The sequence below is a fragment of the Carcharodon carcharias genome, chromosome 11 (genome assembly GCF_017639515.1).
Source record: "Carcharodon carcharias isolate sCarCar2 chromosome 11, sCarCar2.pri, whole genome shotgun sequence".
Classification (NCBI taxonomy): Eukaryota; Metazoa; Chordata; class Chondrichthyes; order Lamniformes; family Lamnidae; genus Carcharodon; species Carcharodon carcharias.
Genome location: NC_054477.1, coordinates 78,212,667 through 78,235,344, shown reverse-complemented (window position 1 = coordinate 78,235,344; position 22,678 = coordinate 78,212,667). Strand labels below are relative to the sequence as shown.

Sequence of the window (22,678 nt, the reverse complement as noted above, 5' to 3'; positions counted from 1 at the left end):
GACAGGTGGTGATATAATTACTGCTATCAGGATGATCCTAAATTTTGCATTGGCATGCGAAATGTATTTAAGAGGAAATGGAAGAATTCACACAGCTACACAGGCTAGGAGTTTAGCATGTATCAGTTAGTGATTATTCTGACAAGCTTGTATGTCACTTCAGCAGAAAAATACATTATTTTTCTACCACTCAGTAAGCTATGAGCATTTTGTACTAATGGGCTGGGACCATTTTGTCACAGTATTTTGTTGAGAAAAAGCAATTTGATCCGGCCATTCAGCATTTAGTATTACTGCAAAGATGCCAGGCATTGTTCTGAAGTTCAAGAATATATTCTGCTGGGTATGGTTAGTCCTTTTTGTACTGATTTTTCAATCACACTCAAACTGTCTGTCATTAAAAGGTCAACAATTATTAGTTAATTATGTTGGTTAATTATGTAGCACAAAGCTTTTGACCTTCAGTAGGAGAGAGAAAAAAGCTGTGAACCAAAATAGTCTTCTGTTCAGATTGAGGACCATAGTTTGAAGATAATATCCTCTGAGGGAAAGGGGCAGATGAATCTAACAATAAAAATAAATCAACTAAGTAATTATTGACCTCTTATTTCAAGTAAACAAGCCCTAGTGAAGCTAATGCAAATATTAATTGTCAAAGAAAAGGTTTAAAAAGCCTCACTAAAGCATTACTGGTAACATTAGCATTTGTCCTGCAATTTTAAAAAATCAGCTTCTTAGTATGTGTAAACACAGAAGTAGTTGAACACTGAAGCCAGCATGTTCTAAGCAATGTTAACTAAAGTGGAGACCAGAGTTAAAACATCAGGAATATCTGTCTTCAAAAGATAATTACTGCAAGCTTGAGGTTGAAGGTGTCTAGTAACTGTTGTTGCAAGGGAGTGCAGCAATTAAGAAAAAAAAACACACCTATTTATGCTTTGGTCACATTGACTAATTAAAGACACACACAACTGCAAGTTCTTTGATGGCTGTATAGCCCAGATAAAAATTGTTGTTTCTTGATTAGATGGTAGGAGATTGCTTGCATTTTATTATAGTAATACGAAAAGCTTCATGATTAGAATTTGAATGGTTTCAAATGACAGCCCTCCAACTATAGATGTTTCATAATGAAAATTGTTGATCTGAAGAGATGAGAGCTGTTGTTAGTAATACTCTTGAATTAATGACTGACCTAAAATGAGGCTTTTGTTCATTTGTATTTCACTGGATTTTTAAAGCATTGTTGAAAAGATTGGAATGTATCAAATCTACAAATCCTAACTCTGGTGACTTTGACAATTTGAAAAAAACACTTCCAGCTACACTTGATCAGCCTTAAAACTTCTTAGATACTGCTTTGATAAATTTGGTATTTTCCCACCTGGGGAACAACTCCTCCCCACCCCATTTAAAGTATGAACCAGCCTTGTTAATAGGCAAAAAGGCAGCTCTCTTCAACCTGAAGTAAACCTGAAGTAACTGTGGACCTTCCACTACTTCCCCAACACCACACAGCAATACCCCCAACCACCCCTTACCCACCTCCAGAAGCTAGATGAGTGGTTTTTCATGTCTACACATTACAGCTTCTTGGATAACTCAGTTGTTTTGTTTTTGCTTCAGTAAGTTCCTGGTTGTTGGACAATCGCAAGCATGTTTAAATATGAACAAAACGTCCTCAACAACGGAATGGAGAAAGCAGAAGAGTTGTGGCCACTCAAGCCATCTTTAACTTTATCAGCTGTTTTAGGTTGGCCAATAAGAAATAGACAGAGAGTTGTCTCAGTGTCATCAACTTGGAGAAAACCTGTTTCAGATTAACTTTGATTATACGGATAGAGCAACATTTGCAGGAAAAAAAGGCAGATTAGGATCAAATTAATGCATTTTATTTCTACTATAAACCACTTGCATCTTGCATTTTCTCAGGATAAGGGGCTGATCATTTAGGACTGAGATGAGGAGAAATTATTTTACTCAAAGGAGTGTTTATCTTTGGAATTTTACCCCAGAGAATTGTGGATGCTCCATTGTTGAGCACCTTTAAGCCTGGGATAGACAGAATTTTGGTCTCTCGGAAATCAAGCTGATATGCAGAGCAGGCAGGAAAGTGGAGTTGAAGTCCAAGATCAGCTATGATTGTGCTGAATGGTGGGGCAGGCTCGATGAGCCATATGGTCTACTCCTCCTATTTCTTGTGTTCTTGTGTCATGAACAGTGAATACCTTTTTTTAATAGTATCCTTGTAAATATTTCCTTTGCCTAAAACCTGCAAGTGGAAATATTCATTTTTCACACTCCAGATTCAATTTCCTTATACACTGTTCACAATGCTGATGGACTTCAATTCAAATTACATTTTATTGTTGGCCATTCAGATGTTGTTGAAGTTGATGAAATTGCTTTGATTCCGTGGTGAAGGTGTTCATGAGTCTTCTGAACTGTTACAGTGCTTACAGTTATGGTGCCCATACCATGATGTTAGGCATGGATTCAGTTATTGATCTAAAAAGATGATAAAAGAATAATATATTGACCCGAATTAAATTTAAGTTGACCAACAGTCCAGTGTAAATTTCAGACTCTATCACAATGGTCCGTAACTTCCGAGGTCTGGGGCAGTGTATCTGGGGAGGTACCCCAAAGATGCGCTGGAAACCCACCCACTTGTAATTTCCCAGGTAAAGATTGCATGGCAATTGCCCGAGAAGTTCAAACTTCCCTTCGGTAATTGCCCTGCACTGGGAACCATCTGAAAATGCGATTTAAATCACAAACTTCAGATGGTTCCAACTATCACCCAGCAATAGTTACCCAGAAAATAGAAGAATTAAAACCGCTTCTGGCTTCTGGGTAACCATAGCAACGACCCACTCCAATCCTCCATGGGACTTCACCCCCCACCGCCCACTACATCCTCCCGACCCTCCATGGGATTTCCCCCAACTCCTCATGGGACTCCCCCCGACTACCATCCCCACCTCCACTCCCCCGGTCCACTTGCCCCCCCCACTGACCCAACCTCCACCTGTCAGCCAAACTACACCTTCCCTAGGCTCAGCCCGACGCAGCCTGGCCACCATCCCTCTCCCCCAGGCCCAACCCTAGTGATGTAAAAAAACAGGACGTGGCGTTGACTGAGCTGCCTGCAACTGTAGGCCTTAAGAACCTGTTTCGCTGGAGTGATCTGGCCTGGCCTGAGTCGGGAATTCGGGCAAGATGGAAGTGGCTTCATTTTAAAGTAAGAAACTAGGAGTGGAGTGCCCTGGAAGCCAAGGGCCATTATTGTTTGATGCATTCTTTGCAGCAGCATTTAAGGCAGCAGGGCTGCAGGGGAATGAAGCAGGTCTTCCTTTATTTTATTCATTCATGGGATGTGCGCTTAGCTGGCTGGGCCAGCATTTATTGCCCATCCCTAGTTGCCCTTGAGAAGGTTGTGGTGAGCTGCCTTCTTAAACCGCTGCAGTCCATATGGTGTAGGTGCACCCACAGTGCTGTTAAGGAGGGAGTTCCAGGATTTTGACGCAGCAACAGTGAAGGAACGGTGATATATTTCCAAGTCAGGATAGTGAGTGACTTGGAGGGGAACTTCTAGGTGGTGGTGTTCACATCGATCTGCTGCCTTTGTCTTTCTAGGTGGTAGCGGCCGTAGGTTTGGAAGGTGCTGCTAAGGACCTGCAGTGCATCTTGTAGGTGGTACACACTGCGGTTACTGTGCTTTGGTGGTGGAGGGAGTGAATGTTCATGGATGTGATGCCAATCAAGCGAGCTGCTTTGCCCTGAACAATGTACAGCTTCTTGGGTATTGTGGGAGCTGCACTCATCCAGGCAAGTGGAGTGTATCCCATCAAACTCCTGACTTGTGCTTTGTAAATGGTGGACAGGCTTTGGAGAGTCAGGAGGTGAGTTACTCATCGCAAGGTTCCTAGCCTCTGACCTGTTCTTGTAGCCACAGTATTTATAATGCTAGTCCAGTTCAGTTTCTGGCCAATATAACCCCTAGGATGTTGATAATAGGGGATTCAGTGATGGTAATGCCATTGAACATCAAGGGACGATGGTTGGATTCTCTCTTGTTGGAGATGGTCATTGCCTGACACTTCTATGGCATGAATGTTACTTGCCACTTGTCAGCCCAATCCTGGATATTGTCCAGCTCTTGCTGCATTTGGACATGGAGTGCTTCAGTATCTGAGGAGTCACAAATGGTGCTGAACATTGTGCAAATATCCCCACTTCTGACCTTATGATGGAAGGAAGGTCATTGATGATGCAGCTGAAATGGTTGGGCCTAGGACACTACCCTGAGGAGCTCCTGCAGTGATGTCCTGCATTTGAGATGACTGACCTCCAACAACCACAACCATCTTCCTTTGTGCTAGGTATGACTCCAACCAAGGGAGAGTCCAGCTAGTCAAATTCAGTTAACTTCACAGTGGATTTCAAATCACCCAAGCATGTTGTGAGTTTCTAATTGCAAACTTCTCACACGTGAAACTGGGAATTAGAACCAGAGCAGAAATGAATTTGGATAAATTGAGCAATCAAAACCTGTTTTTTGGTGTCATTGATTGATACTGATAGTAAATATTGACATATCTGTTTTTGTCATGACCAAGATTAAGAAAACTAATTTTAGCTGTGACCTTTCACAACTGTCATATATGACATAGAGAATTCTGAGAACTTTGGAAATATTTTCCCAACCAAGTGAGTATGTGACAAAGAGACCAATTATCTAATTCACAGTTTCATTGGTTTGTAATTCTATTAAAGACAAACCACCTATAATAAATGTGATTTTTAGTCTTTACTAGACTTTTACAGGACGGTTCTCAGCTAAGGGCCTGAGCAAAACCACAGTCTATGACAATACCATTATGTCTCCTAATGTATAGTTCACAGTGGGTCATTAGTTTTAAGGCCATGACTCAGTCCACAGGCTTGTCTCCATAATGGTCTCCTGGTAACTGTTCACAATTTCAATGATGAGAGGGAGGGATAAAAAAAATGAGCCAAAAAGGGAAAAACTGATCATTTAAATCCCTTGTCGCAATTACAGGTTTAAAGGGTAAATTTTTATATGTCATAAATAAAATAAAATTGTTATTTTCGCATGTGAATTGACCCATGAGTCTGTATAAAATATTACTGTTAAATGTGATGTACTTTTCCAATTGTCTGTAATTGGTCACTTTCTGCAGAATGCAATATAGGATAACCGGTGTACGTAAGTAGCTGAAACAAGTGGTGATTTTGTCCCAATATTGGACATCTTAAAAAAGTTTTTTCTAATATACACCATGACATTCCAAGTCCAAGGTATATGTGATTTAGTAAAAGCCTACATTTCATCACACCAACTTTCAGGAATTCAATGTTTTTTTCGTATCATATACCTGATATCTGACACACAAATAACAAATCTTTTTGCCTGTAGAGCTATTTTAGGAAAACCATTGCTATGAAATGTAAGTGGAATAAATTAGTTAATATTGCAGTTCTTCATTTAGTGATCTATAGACACTTTCAATAATACGCTAAAATCTCTTTCTTAACTACACAGTAGAGGTTAGCCAGCTTTCACCTCATTTCTGCAAAAAGCAATCATCTGGACAAAATGGATTGTGTTTATTCAATAATAAATGTAACAGTGCTGACCAGAGACTGAGACATAAGTTAATGTTGTCCAGAAACTTTTTGTTGTAAATTTCAGCATAAATAAGTTATTCTGCTTTTCTCTCAATGAAAGGTATGCTGTAAACATTGAAGACAGTACTTAGCACTGTGTGTTGAAATATAAAACACCCATTTGGCATCAGTTGTCAGATGGTTAAATCAGAGTCATTTGTTGTCACCACCCGCTCCTCCCCGCCCCCCCCCCACCAAGTCTCCCACTTCCTGCTTGCTGCCTGAGAAAATAAATGACTAATTCTTGCTCACAGTGCTGGCACTGCAAAATAACATTGAAGTAAGATGCATGGCTGACACTTTTATTTTATTTTTTATTTTGTCTTATGTTAGTTTTTCTCTTTGTACATATCACCCATTTGAATCATATATACCTACATAATATTCATGTCCTGCCAAATTGTCTCCAGCTGTGGTAATATGACAAGATCTAATTATTGCAGCTATTACTGGACTCTGGGCCAAACTAACTTGAATATTTTTATGCTTCATAGATTAGAATGTCGCATGCAGCCAACTGCAAAAGACAGTTCATGTTACGCTGTCATGATCCAAGTGAAGTAGTTTGCCTCTACTGATGTAATTTGCTCTAAGCTGCCTCATCAGACATAAGATTTTGACAATGATAGGCTGATGGTGGCTTACACCAATCCAAACTTACATGTTTAAATGTATTTCCAGTTAAATTTTATTCTTTGCATCCCCTAGAAGCATAAAGCATTATTTTCAAGTTAACCTGCATTGAGATATATAGCCATTTTCTGTCACATCGAATATTGCAGCATATTTTTTCTTCATCCCTAACAGAGGTTAATGTCAAGAGCCATAAGCCAAGCACATTTGCCACCAGCAACCAATGCTTGAGTCGTTTTTAATCTTAAATTTAATTTCACACAATAGAATTGATTTGGTTGGAAACTTATTATTGTACTGTCGTGTCCAAACCAAGTCGACAAGGTCTCAGAAGAAATCTGATGTGAAAATTTTTCTGAGTTTTGTTTGTTGGGGTGTATGCTTCACTAACTGCCTGTCGCTTTCTTTTTTTCTCAGCAATCTGTCATGGTCTTTTCATCTTAAGCACTCTTTCTCTTTCTCATTCCATCAATCTGTTCCAAAAGGCCTTTTTTCATTGACCTTGTGGATCATCATTTTGCTGGTCTTCTTTTAGCCTTCAACACTTTTTTTTCTGCTGAGTGCAGTAGTTGTCTTGCCTATCCAGCTGTGTGATGAATTAGTAAGGTGATAGGGCTAACAAAAGAACAAAAGATTCCCTTAAGTCAGAACAGATTGGTGTCTAATGTACTATTTTAAAATTAGAAGTAAGATTCACATCAGTCTATTCCCTCATGCGTTGAAAAAAATAACTGTTCCCCTTGAGCTACTAACTTTTGATTAACCGATTTACATTGTTGCTTTATTACTTACAATGCTGGGGAGTCCTGCTGTGATGAAATCCACTTTAATTTACTAATTGAATTGGAATCAATGTCAAAGATCCTGTGTGTTAGTGCATTCTAGAAGAATACATTAACAGCCTATGAGATAAAGGTCTGACAAATAGTCATTTTCCTTATTGCTGTCTTGTGCAGCTGCACAACCTTACATAGGCAAATGCAAAACCCAAGTCAATGGATTGAGAATGTCAAATGAAGCATTGTGTACTATACAGGATAAACAGTGACTGTTTTCTGGAAGTTGCTACGAATTGGAACATATTGGTCTCATAGGAATCTGCACTATATTTTATATTCATTTGTTTAGGTGACATTTTCTCTTCCCAAGATGCAAGTCCATTACTTGCTATGACTTTGCCAAAAAGTAATTTCTTGTGCCATAAATATCAATGGCCTGTCTGCAAGATAGAAATCATAACATCACATCTGCACATTTCAGGAAACCACTTCTAACCTCCGTAAAATAATAAGTAATTCCACTAGGCCCAAAATTAAATGTATGTTTCTGGCAGGAGCTGGCATGTTCACCTGAACCTCTGGTCTCTGTAATTCTAGTAGTGAAGTTACCCTCCCAAATTAAATGGGTTAATACTTCCATCAAAAATAGAAGAGGCATTTAAGATAAAAAGATAAACATTCATAGTATTTCACAGCATAATTTCAGGGATAGAATATGTCATGACTGCCATTGAATTTAGAATTTATCCTGCATAGGAGGCAGACTTGCACAAAAGTCATGACTTGGGGATTCATTCTTAATCTCTCATCCCTCTTTACTTCTAAAGTGATGAGAACTGAAATCACTGAAAATCAAAGCTGAACCAGATTCCTATATAAAAAAGGTCATAATAAATCCTTGTTGTAAGCATTGGATAGTGAGAAGTGTAGTCAATGTAACTGCTTCCACATAACAAAAATAGACTTCAATTGGCTGTTGTTCAAGGTCACATTTTTGTAAAACAGCATTTATTATCCTAGAGACACAAAAATAATGCTGAAAATAACTGACACCATTATGATAGATCACTGCAAAGTGCAAACAAGAAACTGAACACAATCAGTTCCAAAATTAAATAGTTATCAGCAACTCTTCTATGACAACTAGAAAAAATAGAATTTAAAAGGGCAGATGTCATCTTATTTTTATTTTTGCCTTGCAAGATAATCATTTTTGTAAACATCTATCTAATATGATGACATCACTAAATAGGGATGTCATAGCATTCTTCCACATAAGGAAGAGTCGTTCATGTTCTGTTACCAGTCCTTGGTTATCGGTACCATGACAATTTTTTTTAAATGTTGTCACAAAACAAACAGGCTGGGCAATTTCACATTGTTCCACAGACTGTGAAAATGGGCAATAAGATGATGTACTTACGTGGCCACCAAGTGATCAGTTCCAACATTGTTTTCAGATGCAATTTACACTGGAAGTTTATTCACTGCCAGAGCAGATATGAGGTACAAAATTCAACTGCAGCAGAAGTACAAAATGGGTCCTGCAGACCAATCAACTCTTGTGCAACTTGCCTGATTATCCCTCCTATTCAAGGCGGGGATCTCCTACCATTTAGGCCCTTAAAAAAGTTAAAATGTACTTCCATAATGTACAACATAACATATCTATGAAGCTGCCCTTTAGCACAATAGAAATTGACTGGACAAAAGTGCACTAACTGTATGACTTTGTGAGCTTTGTATTTGCACAAGTGTCATGCAAGATACAAAGTAAAATATCATCACCAATAATGAAAAGAAAGCTACTAACATAATGTAAAGCATTGAACAAGGATCTGTAACCTTTCTGATTTGGCTTTGTAGGTCTCAGTAAAGAATTAATTTTAGTAGCCCTACACAGTATTATATCACATATTATAAATGTATCACCTTCCAGTTTCCTACAATTTTGCACTGCAACTTTGTGGAGATAACTGGATAATTACGTGGATTATTTACAGCTAGCACATAACTTAAAATATAGAAAAGCCCTATTCCAGGCCACATCACTGTACTGTACATCGGTGCCTAATTTATCCAGAACTCCTGCAGTGATCTAGCCAGAAAAAGATGACTTTTCTCATTGCTATCACAGCCATGCACCTGTTTGGCCTAAACTGGCACCTGCAGCCGATGGAAGGGCAGATGTATCAGATCGGTGAGAACAAAGCCAGCAGTTGGCCAGTGCCAACGGACGTCACATTGTCTCCCTCTGGTGGCACAGGTTTAGGCTTGCCTGAAAGGAAAGGCAAAGGAACCAGTGAAGGTATGGTCTACTGTAAACATAATCAATACTATGAAACTGCCTTTAAATCTGCAGTGTACTTTATGTTTAATATACAAGGCTTTATTTATAAATTATATTTTTAGAACTGTACACACAATGATCCCTTTTAATATGTTTCTGCCTTCTCATTATTACAAAATTTTGAAGAGTTTGTTCATCCTTGAACAATTTTATGATCTCGTGAACTTTTGTCAAATAAATATTCACTGTATTCTGTATATATTGCATTGTGGTGGATTACATTTTAATGAAGCAACGTTATTTTATGATCATGACTTATTCACATAAACAAGGAGCTGCTCTGGAGACACTGCACAATGGCAGTCATGGAGTCAGACGTAAGTTTTAACAATAACAGTATATTCCAAAAAAAATGTTCAGATAAGAAACCTGTTCAAAAGCACTGCTATGAAAATTAAAATACACTCCATGACTAGCACTGACTTGGATAACCTTCAAATTGGACCCATTCCTACGTTCTGAACTTATAACATATACCCGCAACATATTAATTAAAACATGATGACAGCCTATCTTTTGAATCTACTGTCTCTACTGTTAACATAGCCCTCTAGATATTGAAATAAGAAGAACTTTTGATTTGCAATTCAGAAGTTCTTGCCATTATTTTGATTTTATTCTTCACCACTTGATGTCACTAGTGGGAATTGTGTTTAAATAACTTTGTCAGGTTGGTTATAGTCAACCCACAGTTTAGTTGGTTGAGGAGTGCCAGGATGCCAGGAGAAATCTCCTGCTTGTCTTTGAAATAGTTCTATAGGTTTTGAGAAAGCAGATGGGGTCTCAGTTTAATGCCTCATCTGAAAAACTGAACTGAAGTGTCGGCCTAAATTTTGTACTTCAGTCTCTGGATTGGGACTTGCGCTTAAAAGCTTCTGACTGAGACATGGGAGTGCCACCACTGAACTTCGCCTGACTAAAATGTTAGGAGTTTTGTTCACTTATCAGAGAGGGAAGTATTTGGCACTTGTGCTATCTATGACAACTTTCCATAGAAAGTTCCATGAAAGAGGTGAAGTGTATTGTTGCTGATGATGAATATTGAATTTGTGAAGAATTTGAGCAGAGGCAAAGTTAGAGTTGACAGATTCAATGTTCTTTACAAGAATTTCAGAAGTTCATTTCAAGCCTTGACAAGCTTATGACAGCAATAGAGGCAACATATGAATATAGTGAGCTGAGCAAGAGATCATTTTAGCTACAAGGGATTGAAATTAGCCGATCCAAATTTTTATTTTTATATTTATTCACCCATCGAATGTGAGCATCACTGGCGACACCAGCATTTATTGCCCATCCCTAATTGCCCTTGAGAAGGTGGTGATGAGTTGCCTTCTTGAACCATGTGGTGTAGATACACCCACAGTGCTGTTAGGAAGGGAGTTCCAGGATTTTGACCCAGCAACAGTGAAGGAACGGCGATATATTTCCAAGTCAGGATGGTGAGTGGCTTGGAGGGGAACTTCCAGGTGGTGGTGTTCCCACCTGTCTGCAGCCTAGATAGTAGTGGTCGTGGGTTTGGAAGGTGCTGTCTGAGGGGCCTTGGTGAGTTCTTGCAGTGCATCTTGTAGATGGTGCACACTGCTGCTACTGTGTATTGGTGGGGGAGGAAGTGAATGCTTGTAGATGGGGTACTAATCAAGTGGGCTGCTTTGTCCTGGATGATGTCAAGCTTCTTGAATGTTGTTGGAGCTGCACTCATCCAGGCAAGTGGAGAGTATTGCATTGTAATCCTGAATTGTGCCGTGTAGACGGTGGACGGGCTTTGAGGAATCAGGAGGTGAGTTACTCGCTGCAGGATTCCTAGCCTCTGACCTGTTCTTGTATCCACAATATTTATTTGGCTAGTCCAGTTCAGTTCTCGTCAGTGGTAACCGCCAGGATGTTGATAATGGATGCAGTGATAGTAATGCCTTTGAATGTCAAGGGGTGATGGTTAGATTCTTTCTTGTTGGAGATGGCTATTGTCCGCCACTTGATTTGCGCAAATGTTGCTAGTCAAGCAGAAGGGTTTCTAAGGCCCCAGGTTCATAGAGTTATACAGCACAGAAACAGGCCCTTTGGCCCATCATGTCCATGCCGGCCACCAAGCACCTATCTATTCTCATCCCATTTTCCTGCACTTGGCCCTGTATGCTATGGCGTTTCAAGTGCTCATCTAAATACTTCTTAGATGTTGAGACTTCCTGCCTCTACCACCCCCTCTGGCTGTGTGTTCCAGATTCCAACCACCCTCTGGGTGAAAAAAATTTTCCTCAAATCCTCACTAAACCTCCTGCCCCTTACCTTAAATCTATGCCTCCTGGTTATTGACACCTCCACTAAGGGGAAAAGTTTCTACCTATCTACCCTATCTATACCCCTCATAATTTTGTATACCTCTATTGGGTCCCCCCTCAGCCTTCTCTGCTCTAAGGAAAACAGCCCTAGCCTATCCAGTTTCTCTTCATAGCTGAAACGCTCCAGCCCAGGCAACATCATGGTGAATTTCCTTTGTACTCTCTCCAGTGCAATCATATCCTTCCTTTAATGCGGCGACCAGAACTGCAGACAGTGCTCCAGCTGTCGCCTAACTAGCATTTTATACAGCTCCTACATAACCTCTCTGCTCTTATATTCTATGCCTCGACTAATAAAGGTAAGTATCCCATATGCCTTCTTAACCACCTCATCTACCTGTGCTGCTGCCTTCAGGGATCTATGGACATGTACACCAAGGTCCCTCTCATCCTATGCACTTCCTAGGGTCCTACTATTCATTGTGTATTCCTTTGCTGTATTAGTCCTCCTAAAATGCATTACCTCACACTTCTCAGGATTAAATTCCATTTGCCACTGCTCTGCCCCATCTTACGAGCCCATCTATATCGTCCTGTAATCTAAGGCTTTCCTCCTCACTACTAATGACACCAGCAATTTTTGTGTTATCTGCAAGCTTACTGATCAGACTTCTTATATTCATGTCTAAATCATTAATGTACACTACAAGCAGCAAGTGTTCCAGCACCGATCCCTGTGGTACACCTCTCATCACAGGCTTCCAATCGCAGAAACAACCTTCGACCATCACCCTCTGCCCCCTGCCACTAAGCCAATTTTGGATCCAATTTGCCAAAGTGCCCTGGTTCCATTGGGCTCTTACCAAATTGACCATTCTTCCATGCAGGACGTTATCAAAAGCCTTACTGAAGTCCATGTAGACTACATCAACTGCACTACCCTCATCTACACAGCTAGTCAACTCCTTGAAAAATTCAATCCCGGTTCTGGAATTCCTTCCCTAAACTTCTCTGCTTCTCTACCTCTCTCTCCTCCTTAAAAGTGCTCCTTCAAACCTACCTCTTTCACCAAGGCTTTTGTTTGCTCATCTGTGCTAATATCAAATTTTGTTTGATCACACTCCTCTTGGGATATTTTACTACATTCAAATGTGTTATATAAATTCCAGTTATTTTTGAGTGAGCATAACATCATGCATTTCTTTTGAATTGGCACTTGGGATAGAAATATGGAAGAGGGAAAATAGCAGTGTTAAGAATGAGAAAGAGGTGAAATTAGATTTCAGTGAGAGACAAAAGATGAAGAAGACAAAATTGAAATTCATGAAGATGTCACAAGTGCTGCAGTGATGCAAGTTAAAGGAAGAAGAGATTGCACTGGGCAGAGGTTGGGATATCTCTGAGGCAGCACTAAATTAAACATCGTTTGGTGGTACTTGAAAATAATTCATGATATTGATAGAAAGAAGAAAAAGTAAACATAAGGGGCTGTCAGCACTGTAACAAGCTGGCTTACCATGAGGCCTTTCTATGGCTTCTTATCAGGCATTTATACTTAAAATAAAATTATAGATTATGCTATTATGTTAGGAATGTAATTTATTTATAATACCATGTTTTATGTTTGCAATTATCTAAAAACCACAAAGTCATACTTGTTTTAGTAATCCATGTGGATGTACTGAATGAACTGTAATCACATCAAAGGACTCCATAAGAGATTGAATAAGGGTGCTTTGATAACCTGGGCATTGATCCTATTGATTGGTCCATTCCTGTTTCTTGCATTGTAGGACTTTTAGAAATCTGGTTGGAACATTGCTTTTCAATGTATCTATACACAGGGAAATAAATTTAGAATGCATGTACTTATATACTTTGATCCAAAATTACATTTATCATTTACTTTTGTACACAACAGAAATGTAATTTATTTTGCATGTGTTAGTCACCTCAGGGTCCAGTAGAAGTGAACAATTGATAGTGTTCTTCATGCATGGGAAGATAGCTTAAAGGCTCAGGTTTCACAGTCAGCATTAGGCAACAATGCTCACCTCGAATAAAGCTACCCGCAAATATTTAGCAATTGCTGTAGTGTGGGCTCCAGGAAATAAAGCCACTTAGCATTTAAAAACTAAGGTGGGAAAATTCAGCTCAATGATTTCAACAATTGGGGAAAGCAACCAATCACACTGAAGTATTCTCACGCTCAGCAAACAGGAAGTGAAATGTTCTGAATTGTTCACTTCTAATTAAAATTTTCCAAGACAGCAAAATAAGTTACTGAGACATACATATGGAATTAAAAAGATGAGCGTCATAAGCAAACCTTTTTAAAAGTATTTTTAAAAATGTGATTTCTTTATCATCATGGAGAAAGTTGATATTCTGTAAACATAAAATTAGAAATTTGGGGTTAGTGAGGGTGTTCAGAAGTAATTATGAACTTAATATGCAAATAAAAACCCCATTGCATCTCTTACAACAAAGTGTAAACTTGTTCAAAGGTTTTTACAGTAAAATTGATAACATAAAAGAGCAATTTCTCGTCAGTTAAGTGTTTTCTACTTGATTGCAGTCTGGTGGAAATTCAACAGTGCACCTTAAGATGAAGCATATCCCTGACACAATTTCTTGATTTCCACATTTAACTGCATCTGTGCAGACTCCAGAAGTTGTCAGTTTCAGTGGAGTAATGAATGTCAACACTGATGTTTCACTGTCACTACTACTGCATTTGTGTTATATTGACAATGGAAAATAATAGGAAAAAGAGAATAGATTGGAGGGCAGTAAGGCACAATCATGGAGGAAGATTTTGAGGAGATATCAGGGAAAGATTGTTCCAGATGGGTGGATCTGGAGAGACTGTTCCAGAGGGCAGAAGTCTTAACGGGTGAAATAGTAATCATTAATGATGAAGTAAAGGGAGCAGGAAAAGTCCGAGGAATGGAAGAGGTATTCCAGGATGTTTGGGTGGGGGAAGAGGGCAAAGCTGTGGAGGGATTTGGAAGCAATGACAAATATCATGAAATCATTTTGTTGGGGCAAAGCAAGTTGTGGAACTTGGAGATGATGGGGCTCATGCAGGTTAGGAAGCATATTGCAGTGTGAATGGGTTGTAATTCATGGAGGTTGAAGAGTACTGCAGAAAATTACGGTTTTAAATGTTTGAACAATAACTCTGGAAATTAGAGGTATTTGCTGTCCACTTGAAAAATCGATTTACAAAAAATTGCAGTCTATGCCATTAATTTCAAAATTTCTTAAATTATTTAGTAACTAATTTTCTTTGGATTAAATTCCAACTCCCCCCTCCCCTGCTGCCTTATTTATATTGTGCAATTCAAAGTATTGAAAGAAAGTTAGCACCAGAAACAACTTTGAATTATCAGGAGTAAACTGCATTCGTAAAGCTTCAAATGAAGCTTTGAAGTATGATCCATTGTAGAAAAACCAAACAATTTTCTTGAAGACCATTTATTTGAACAGCTGTTATTGAAACATTTGTGTCAACCCAGAAAACCAAAGCATCAACACAATATTAGCCAAAAATCACTACAAACTTCATCAGAAGGCAGAGGTATATTAAAAGGGTATCTTGGGTGATATTGTTTCTGGTTATTTAAGAAAAAATCCAATAATAAAAGTTTAGTCATTTTACTGATTATAACTGACAGCACAAAACAGCAGAGCAACAAACTGAGTTGAATTTTACCATTAAGTGAGTTATAGACATGCTTTTTTCTGAATCTCAGTAAGACTATAAAGAGAATTCTTTTGCCAAGGATAGGAAATGTCAAGGCAAATGTGGGCCTGAATAGCAGATAGTTAGCCTCTCAAGAGCTCTATATTAAAAAGGCAGTCATGGCAGTTAAATGATTTTATAGGTATACAATAATGTGATGCGAAATCAATAACCTTCAGATAGCAAGCCATAGGATTGTTCATGAGTTTAACAGAGCTAAATTTTAGTGAAACAGAATGTAATTTCACCAATCTGTAACCGACAACATTCAAGACTCACTAATTATTTAGGTCTATTTTTAGTAACAATTTGTCTCAGACTTTGGAAACTCTCAATTTGCAGATTGCTTTTAAAAATGCTCCAGAAGTGATTTGTGAAAATGAGAAAAAGTAGCTCAGATTCTAAGACCATTGCGCAGAGCTGGGTAATAAGTACTGCATTTGGTTTTTGTCTCTGCATATTATGATTTTGCTTTCCCCCTTTCTCTACTTTCTTTTAAAGCTCTATAAATTTTGAATCCTTTTGCACAGGTTGCTTCCTCAGATATCGATCCAATGAATTTCTCTTTGTTGAACAAGAAAGTACAAATCTCTTGCTATATTTTCACAGGAAAAACAGATAATTTAATCCCAGAAGATAGCTATATAGATTCAGGAGAAATTGATGTTGGGCGGAGAGTCACCCAGAAGATACCACCCGGCTTATTCTGGCGCACTCAGGTGTTCATAGATCACCCAATGTATTTGAAATTCAACGTGTCATTGGGAAAGGATGCTCTGGTTGGTATTTATGGTCGACGTGGTCTTCCACCATCTCACACCCAGGTAAATACCATTGCACATTAATTCAAACATTTGAGTAAAGGAGCAAGATTTTTCTTTTGTAATGTGCGACCTGGTTACTCTTAGGTGGGTTCCTCAATCTCCCATTTTCTCCAAGGGTAGTCAATGGAGAACTATCAGTTTTAAAACTGGCAAGAGTTTGCATCAGTGGCATTCAGAGCAGTAAGACAGTGTTCGACTTTCCATAATTGAGATCAGACCAATATGAAGCTAGTAACTACCTTTGGAACGGCTGAAGGCATCTATCTCAGCTAGCACATTAGAAGCTCAAAAATTAGAACATTAAGAAGCCATCAACACCACTCTGTCCAGTGATCATATCCTATCATGAAGTTACCCCAAAACATTAGGTCTAAGGCCAAATGCTTGGGTCCTGAACTTCCAGTATAGAAATCAATTGGATATCACCTAATAGCATTTAAACAATTTATAAAAGCAGCTGAAAGTTTTTAATCTACAGTTGTATTGTGATAAAAATTAGTTTTCAATAGGTTTCAGCCTTGTGTTTTCTTTTAAAGTATAAGGAATCTGTATTCTCAATTTCAAAATTAACTCCAGGAGCCCGACAATATAAAACCCTAATGTTTAAGAATCACAAAAGGTCTTTGGATCCAAACAAGCCATTGGCTTTTTCATAGATCAACACCCCTGCTTATCCTGCAATATTTTCTCCAGAAATTTATTCCTTGAACGCATTCTTGCTGCCTTCTTGATAGGTCTTGCCTACTAACTTATTCCCCAAGAAAACCCTTCCTCAAACCCTTAGTATAAATGAGATGTACGACTTTATTAGATTTCCATGTTTAAGTATCTTTTAAATTAACCAATTATATTCTGTTCAAATTCAAATTGCGATGAGAATTTCATGAACTAAACTGCAATATGATATCATTTCTTACATGCAGACACAATTTGGTTTTAGACCTTTTCTTTCTTGAGGCCAAGTGCAGATCAACAGCAACTGAAGAAAACTGAAATTAAAAAAATGATATCTCAAAATTTGGCTTTCCTAGTGGAATGAAAGTATGTGGAGAAATTGTAGTCAGTGTGGGAGATTTCCTTTCTACACTGGGGTAGCAAAATCATTTTTCAATTTGTTATTCCAGAAAAAATTGCTCTTTGCCTCACAGGATGTCAGTGACCAAATAAGAGATTTCTCACAGTTTAAACATGCTTCAACAATCCTGGTTCAGCAATAATGACAAACTCTGAATTTGTGTTGCTCAAAGTAATGGCGCTATCTGGGAGAAAGGCCCAAGATTAGTGGCTCCAAACTTTGCTATAGCTCTACTGAACTGAATGTATTCCAACCACAAATCAGTAATTTAGGCTTGAATTGATTTACTTTAACCCCCAAACTGATTGTGTAGTACCACCTTTGACAGAAATAGTGTGTTGGAATCTATGGCTCAGAACTTCTGATCTCCGTGGGGTGGTGAGAGGGCCTACCTGGAAGGTACCCCTGAAGATATGCGCTAGGGAACTCCTGGAAGTCCCCAGCTAGGACTGCATGGCAATTGCCCAGGAAGTTCAACTTCTGATGGGCAATTACCCTGCACCAGGAACCATCTGATACTCCAATTTAAATTGGAGACATTGGATGGTTCCAAATCTCTAAACAGAATAGTTATCCAAAAGTTAGAAGGATTAAAACCATTTCTAAACCCTGGGTAACTATACCACCAACCTCTTCCAAGCCTTCCGACCACCCCTTCACCCCCCAACCCATCCTCCGACCCATCCTATGCCCCCATCCTACAGTCCCTCACTCTCCTCCTCTCCTCCTCTCCACCCTGAACCACCCTCATCCACTTAGCTTACACACTTTTCCTTTAAACTTACCTGCTTTACAGCAGCTAGTGCTGTAAAAAGGGGGTGTGGCTTCACTTCCACCCGACATCGCTCAGAAGCATCCCAGGAGCCAGTACACTACATTTCTTAGCAGGTCCAAGTCAGAAAGTCGGGCGAGAAATGTGCAGCCCCCAACTAAAGTAAATAAAAAAGGAGCTGAGTGACAATCTGACTAAAATTCCCAAGCACCAGATGTTAGGCTCAAGCTTTTCAACATTATTTATTATAGTCGTGAAGTCTTGTGGGGCAGTGGGTAGTGTCCCTGCCTCTGAGCTAGAAGCTTTGGGTTCAAATCCTACTCCAAAATTTGATGTCCAAGGAAGGTGTGTTCACGCCACGGCCAAACAGGTTGAGTATCAACTTCTAACGTACACCAATGGCAGGCAGTAAAAGCAGATAAAATTTCCAGTCAGCCATGTGATAGAAAGAAGTTGGAGCCTCTACCATCATTATCCATAGCTCAAGAAGCCAATGTGAATGGTGAAGTGTATGTTGTCACAGCAACTCAAGCTCCTTGGGGAGGGTTGATGGTGGGGGTGCAGGTTGACTTAGTTGGCTGGACAGTCATTGTGTATCAGATTGGTGCCAGCAGCATGAGGTTCAATCCCCATTCCAGCTGGGGTGGATTTGGGACCTGCCTCCTTGCCCTATCCTTATTGGAGGTCATGGCACTGTAGGTTGGACCTTTGGGAAGAGAACTGAAGAAGAAGAATCATGAAATGCATAAACAATCAAATCTCATGACTTTCAGAACTTTGTTTATCCTACGAGCACTGTAAAAATGTCACTTAGGTGGCCTACAATTTCTACTCAATTGCAAATTGGGTTGCTCAGTGCAATTCAGCTCCAAATGACGTAACCAGCACAAAAGATCATGGAATTGTAAGAGTTATTTGCATACAGCACAACTCAAATTCCCACAATCTCATGTGCTAGTTTTAAAAACATCAAGCTGGAAGCAGGCCCCACCCACAAAATTGGTCAAATCCCAGAGTGAAAGTAATCATCATTGGGAGTTTCCACTAATTGCATTCATTCATAGGCCTTCAGGGAGGCTTTAAAAATTAAACTACTCCCTCAGGATGCAAGGATACTCAAAGGTAAATTTTAATAGAATCATTGAAATTAATGATACAAAAGGAGGCCCTTCAGTCTATCATATCCATGCCAACGGGAAGAGACCTGTCCAGCCTCTCTTTCTGTGCAGGCCTCTCATCATTTTATATGTCTCCATGAAATCTCTCTCAGCCTCCTCTATTCCTAGGAAACCAACACCAACTATCTAATTTATCCTCATAGCTAAAATTCCCTGGTCCTGGCAACATCCTCATCATTCTCTGTCCCTTCTCTCATGTTATCACTTACTTCCTGTAATGTGGTAGCAAGCACTGTACTGATGGCTTGAAGTGTTTTATGCAGTACCACCATAATCTCTCTACTCTTATACTCTGTGCCTCAGCTAATAAAAGAAAGTATCCCATATGCTTTTTAAAATCAATTTATCTACCTTTCCTGCTATTTTCAGGAATGTGTGGAAGTACACTCCAGTGTCTCTGTCCCTCTACACTTCTCAGTATCCTGCAATTTATTCTGTATTGTCTTGCCTTATTTATTTTCCCCAGATGCATGGCTTCACATTTCTCCAGAGTAAATTGCATTTGCTACTTTTCTGCACCCCTAACCAATCCATTGATATATCCCTGTAGTGCACAGCTTCCTTCCTCACTATTGACACATGGCTGATTTTAGTATCATCTGCCTACTTCTTAATCATGCCCCCTACATTTAAGTCAAAATCATTGAAATGTACCATGAAAAGCAAAGGACCTAGCTCTGAACCCCATGGAAAGTCATAGGAAACAGCCTTCCAAACACAAAAACACCCAACGTCCATTAGCCATTGCTTCTTGCCACTAATTTTAGATCCAACTTGACACATTCCCTTGGATCCCATGGACTTTTATGCTGACTAGTCCGCCATGGGCAACCTGTCAAAAGCCTTGCTAAAATTCATGTGGGAGGCATCTAATACACTACCCTCATCAACTTTCCTTGTTAAAAGCTTTGAAATATTACTTCTCATTTATTCCACTAAGAAACTGAATAATGTACCTGTTATGACGCAGCAGATGATGTGTGCCAGGTGGATCAAACCCACGAGAAACTCGATGCTGCCAATACAATGGTTTTGCAATTTGTATTTATTTTGAGATGCATGCACTGAATTCAGTAGTAACAAGTCTACCAAAAGTTGAGATTTTTTAGAAAACTAAATTAAACATTTATTAACAAAAGAAAACATTTCAAGTGCATACATAAGTCTACAAATTACGACTATAATAACTCCTAAAACCCCTAATTAATCTGGCTTCCAGTTACACCGCCATTAAGGCAACAGTAAAAAAACAAATAGATTTAAAGAGATCCAGGCAAGTCAACACAATACCCTATACAGTAGAATTTAAAGTGGTTTTTCCCAGCTTTGATTTCTGTAGACAGCAGGCTTGACGTACAAATACTGGAGGCTTTTCACACATCTGATAGGTCTTGCAACGTCTTCCCTGACATGTAGCCTCATTTCCCTTTATACATGTTTCTCCCTTTTAGTGTAAATCCCATTGTTCCCATATGTCTTCGGAACTTTACCTTTCTCATAATATAAATCTTTTCATGGTGCTAACAGTATCAGTAACCTTTGAGAAAGATAAACGCACTGCTTGGCCTAGTTTCTCTGACCAGGAGTAACATCCTACCATCTCTTTGAAATTCAAACTATCCTGATTTATCGAAAAATGCAAATTCTCCTCACCTCACATTCTAAAACTTCAGCCATGTTTACATATTTATCATTTCAAACCTAGATTATTTTGATGAGTCAAAGCCTCCAGACCAGCTGTCTCCAATTCAATTAAATAACACACAGACACACAATCTAAATCCCACTATTAACATTATTGTGAATTTTTGTAAAAGTAGGTTATGAGAAATATCATACTTTCGTGACAGTACCCCAGTGTAACTGGAAAATGGTTTTATATGTTTTTTAAAAGTGAATTTCAGTTAATTAAAATCAAGTTGCTCAGAGATGGTGAATTGATAAGAGATTAAAAATATTTATTTTTGAGGAACCTATTTTCAACTGTTTTAATCAAGTTACCACTTTTAAATATATACATATTTTTAAACCATACTATTTGCACTGGTTCATGCAGATTTTGCATTTGGCAATAGGCAGATGAGTTTTAATGGAAGCTCAGCTGGGTGCAAAAATACTTTTCAAAAAAAAGCAAATTTCTGGGCACAGTTATTGTTGGAATTGGCCATTATGCCCAAAGTAGAAACTCTGCCCCTTATTATGCCATGGTTCTGTTCCTTTCAGTTCAGCTCCTGAAGTGTAAAAGTGCCTGTGAAACATTTTGCTTTTTAAGACAATGCTCAAACTAAGGGCAGGATTTTCTGGCCTGGCCCTTCACCAGCTCTGCCCGGTCCCACCAAAAGTCAAGTTGCTGCCGAATCTCCAACGGTGGGTCCCACCACGACGGGGCCAGAAAATCCTGGCCTAAGTATTTGGTCCAAATATTTATCTCCAGGTTAGATTTTCCTTTCAGTTTGTGGACTCATCAGTTTTATATTATTCTTAGCAGCTTTTGAGTTCCAGTTCCAGTCACCTCCCTGACCTCCCCACCACGTTTAGAATTCAGAACACTTCCTGTAGTACATACTGCATCAAAATGGTTAGCATTGTATTACTGTCACTTTAGCTTTGTTTTGAAAGTATCAGCTATCCTGGACCAAGTAGTTTTTTTAGTGTGTGTCTGAAAAACATCATTGAGTTGATTTTCAAATACAGAATTTTCATGTTTTAGTTTGAAGAGTAAGTAACTGATTCATTAAAGTAAAACTGGAGTTGCAATCAGGAGAAGTTGAGTGCAATGATAGATGGTTTTAAAACTAAACAAGACCATCAGGAGCAAGGGACTGGCCTGATTCTGAACATCAAACATTGCCTAAATAGAGTCAGCTATTGTCAGCTCCTGCAATAGCTGGCCCTAGGGATTAGGATTTTGTACAGTATTTCTACAAAAGTTGATTCTATAGGGCAGGCGATATGTTGAGATTGATGTATACTGTGGTTATCATGCAGCAATTACAGCAGTATGTTTTCTCCTTTTTTCTGGTAGTTTGGCTTTGTGGAGTTATTGGATGGCAGACGCCTGCTAGCACAGGAAGTGAGAAGTCTGGAGGGATTCCACCACCAGCACAGAAGTTTGATCCCTCTGACAAATCGTGAGACAGGATTTATTAGATATCTGGATTCTGGAATCTGGCATTTAGCCTTCTACAACGATGGAAAACAGATGGAGCTGGTCTCCTTCATAACTACTGCTATAGGTAAGCTCTTACTGGAACATAATGAAAAAGATATTTGTAAAGACTATAAAATGTGCCGATCACAAATATACTGTGAAAGAGATGGACTGGTAATTGGTCTGCTACTACCT

At 39.0% G+C, this 22,678-nt stretch overlaps 1 protein-coding gene across 5 annotated transcripts in view; it reads left to right on the top strand.

Annotated features, from left to right (window-relative positions):
* The window catches only part of tenm4 (teneurin transmembrane protein 4), a 523,453-nt gene that overhangs the window by 287,881 nt on the left and 212,894 nt on the right, over nucleotides 1-22,678 (top strand). For 4 of the 5 annotated variants that reach the window (XM_041199166.1, XM_041199169.1, XM_041199167.1 and 1 more), the window contains 3 exons: nucleotides 9,244-9,414; nucleotides 16,093-16,307; nucleotides 22,358-22,568. In XM_041199166.1, the coding sequence (XP_041055100.1) occupies nucleotides 9,244-9,414; nucleotides 16,093-16,307; nucleotides 22,358-22,568 (597 nt within the window). Of the gene's footprint in view, nucleotides 1-9,243; nucleotides 9,415-15,670; nucleotides 15,689-16,092; nucleotides 16,308-22,357; nucleotides 22,569-22,678 lie in introns of all 5 variants that reach the window. The other variant, XM_041199170.1, reaches the window with a different exon arrangement.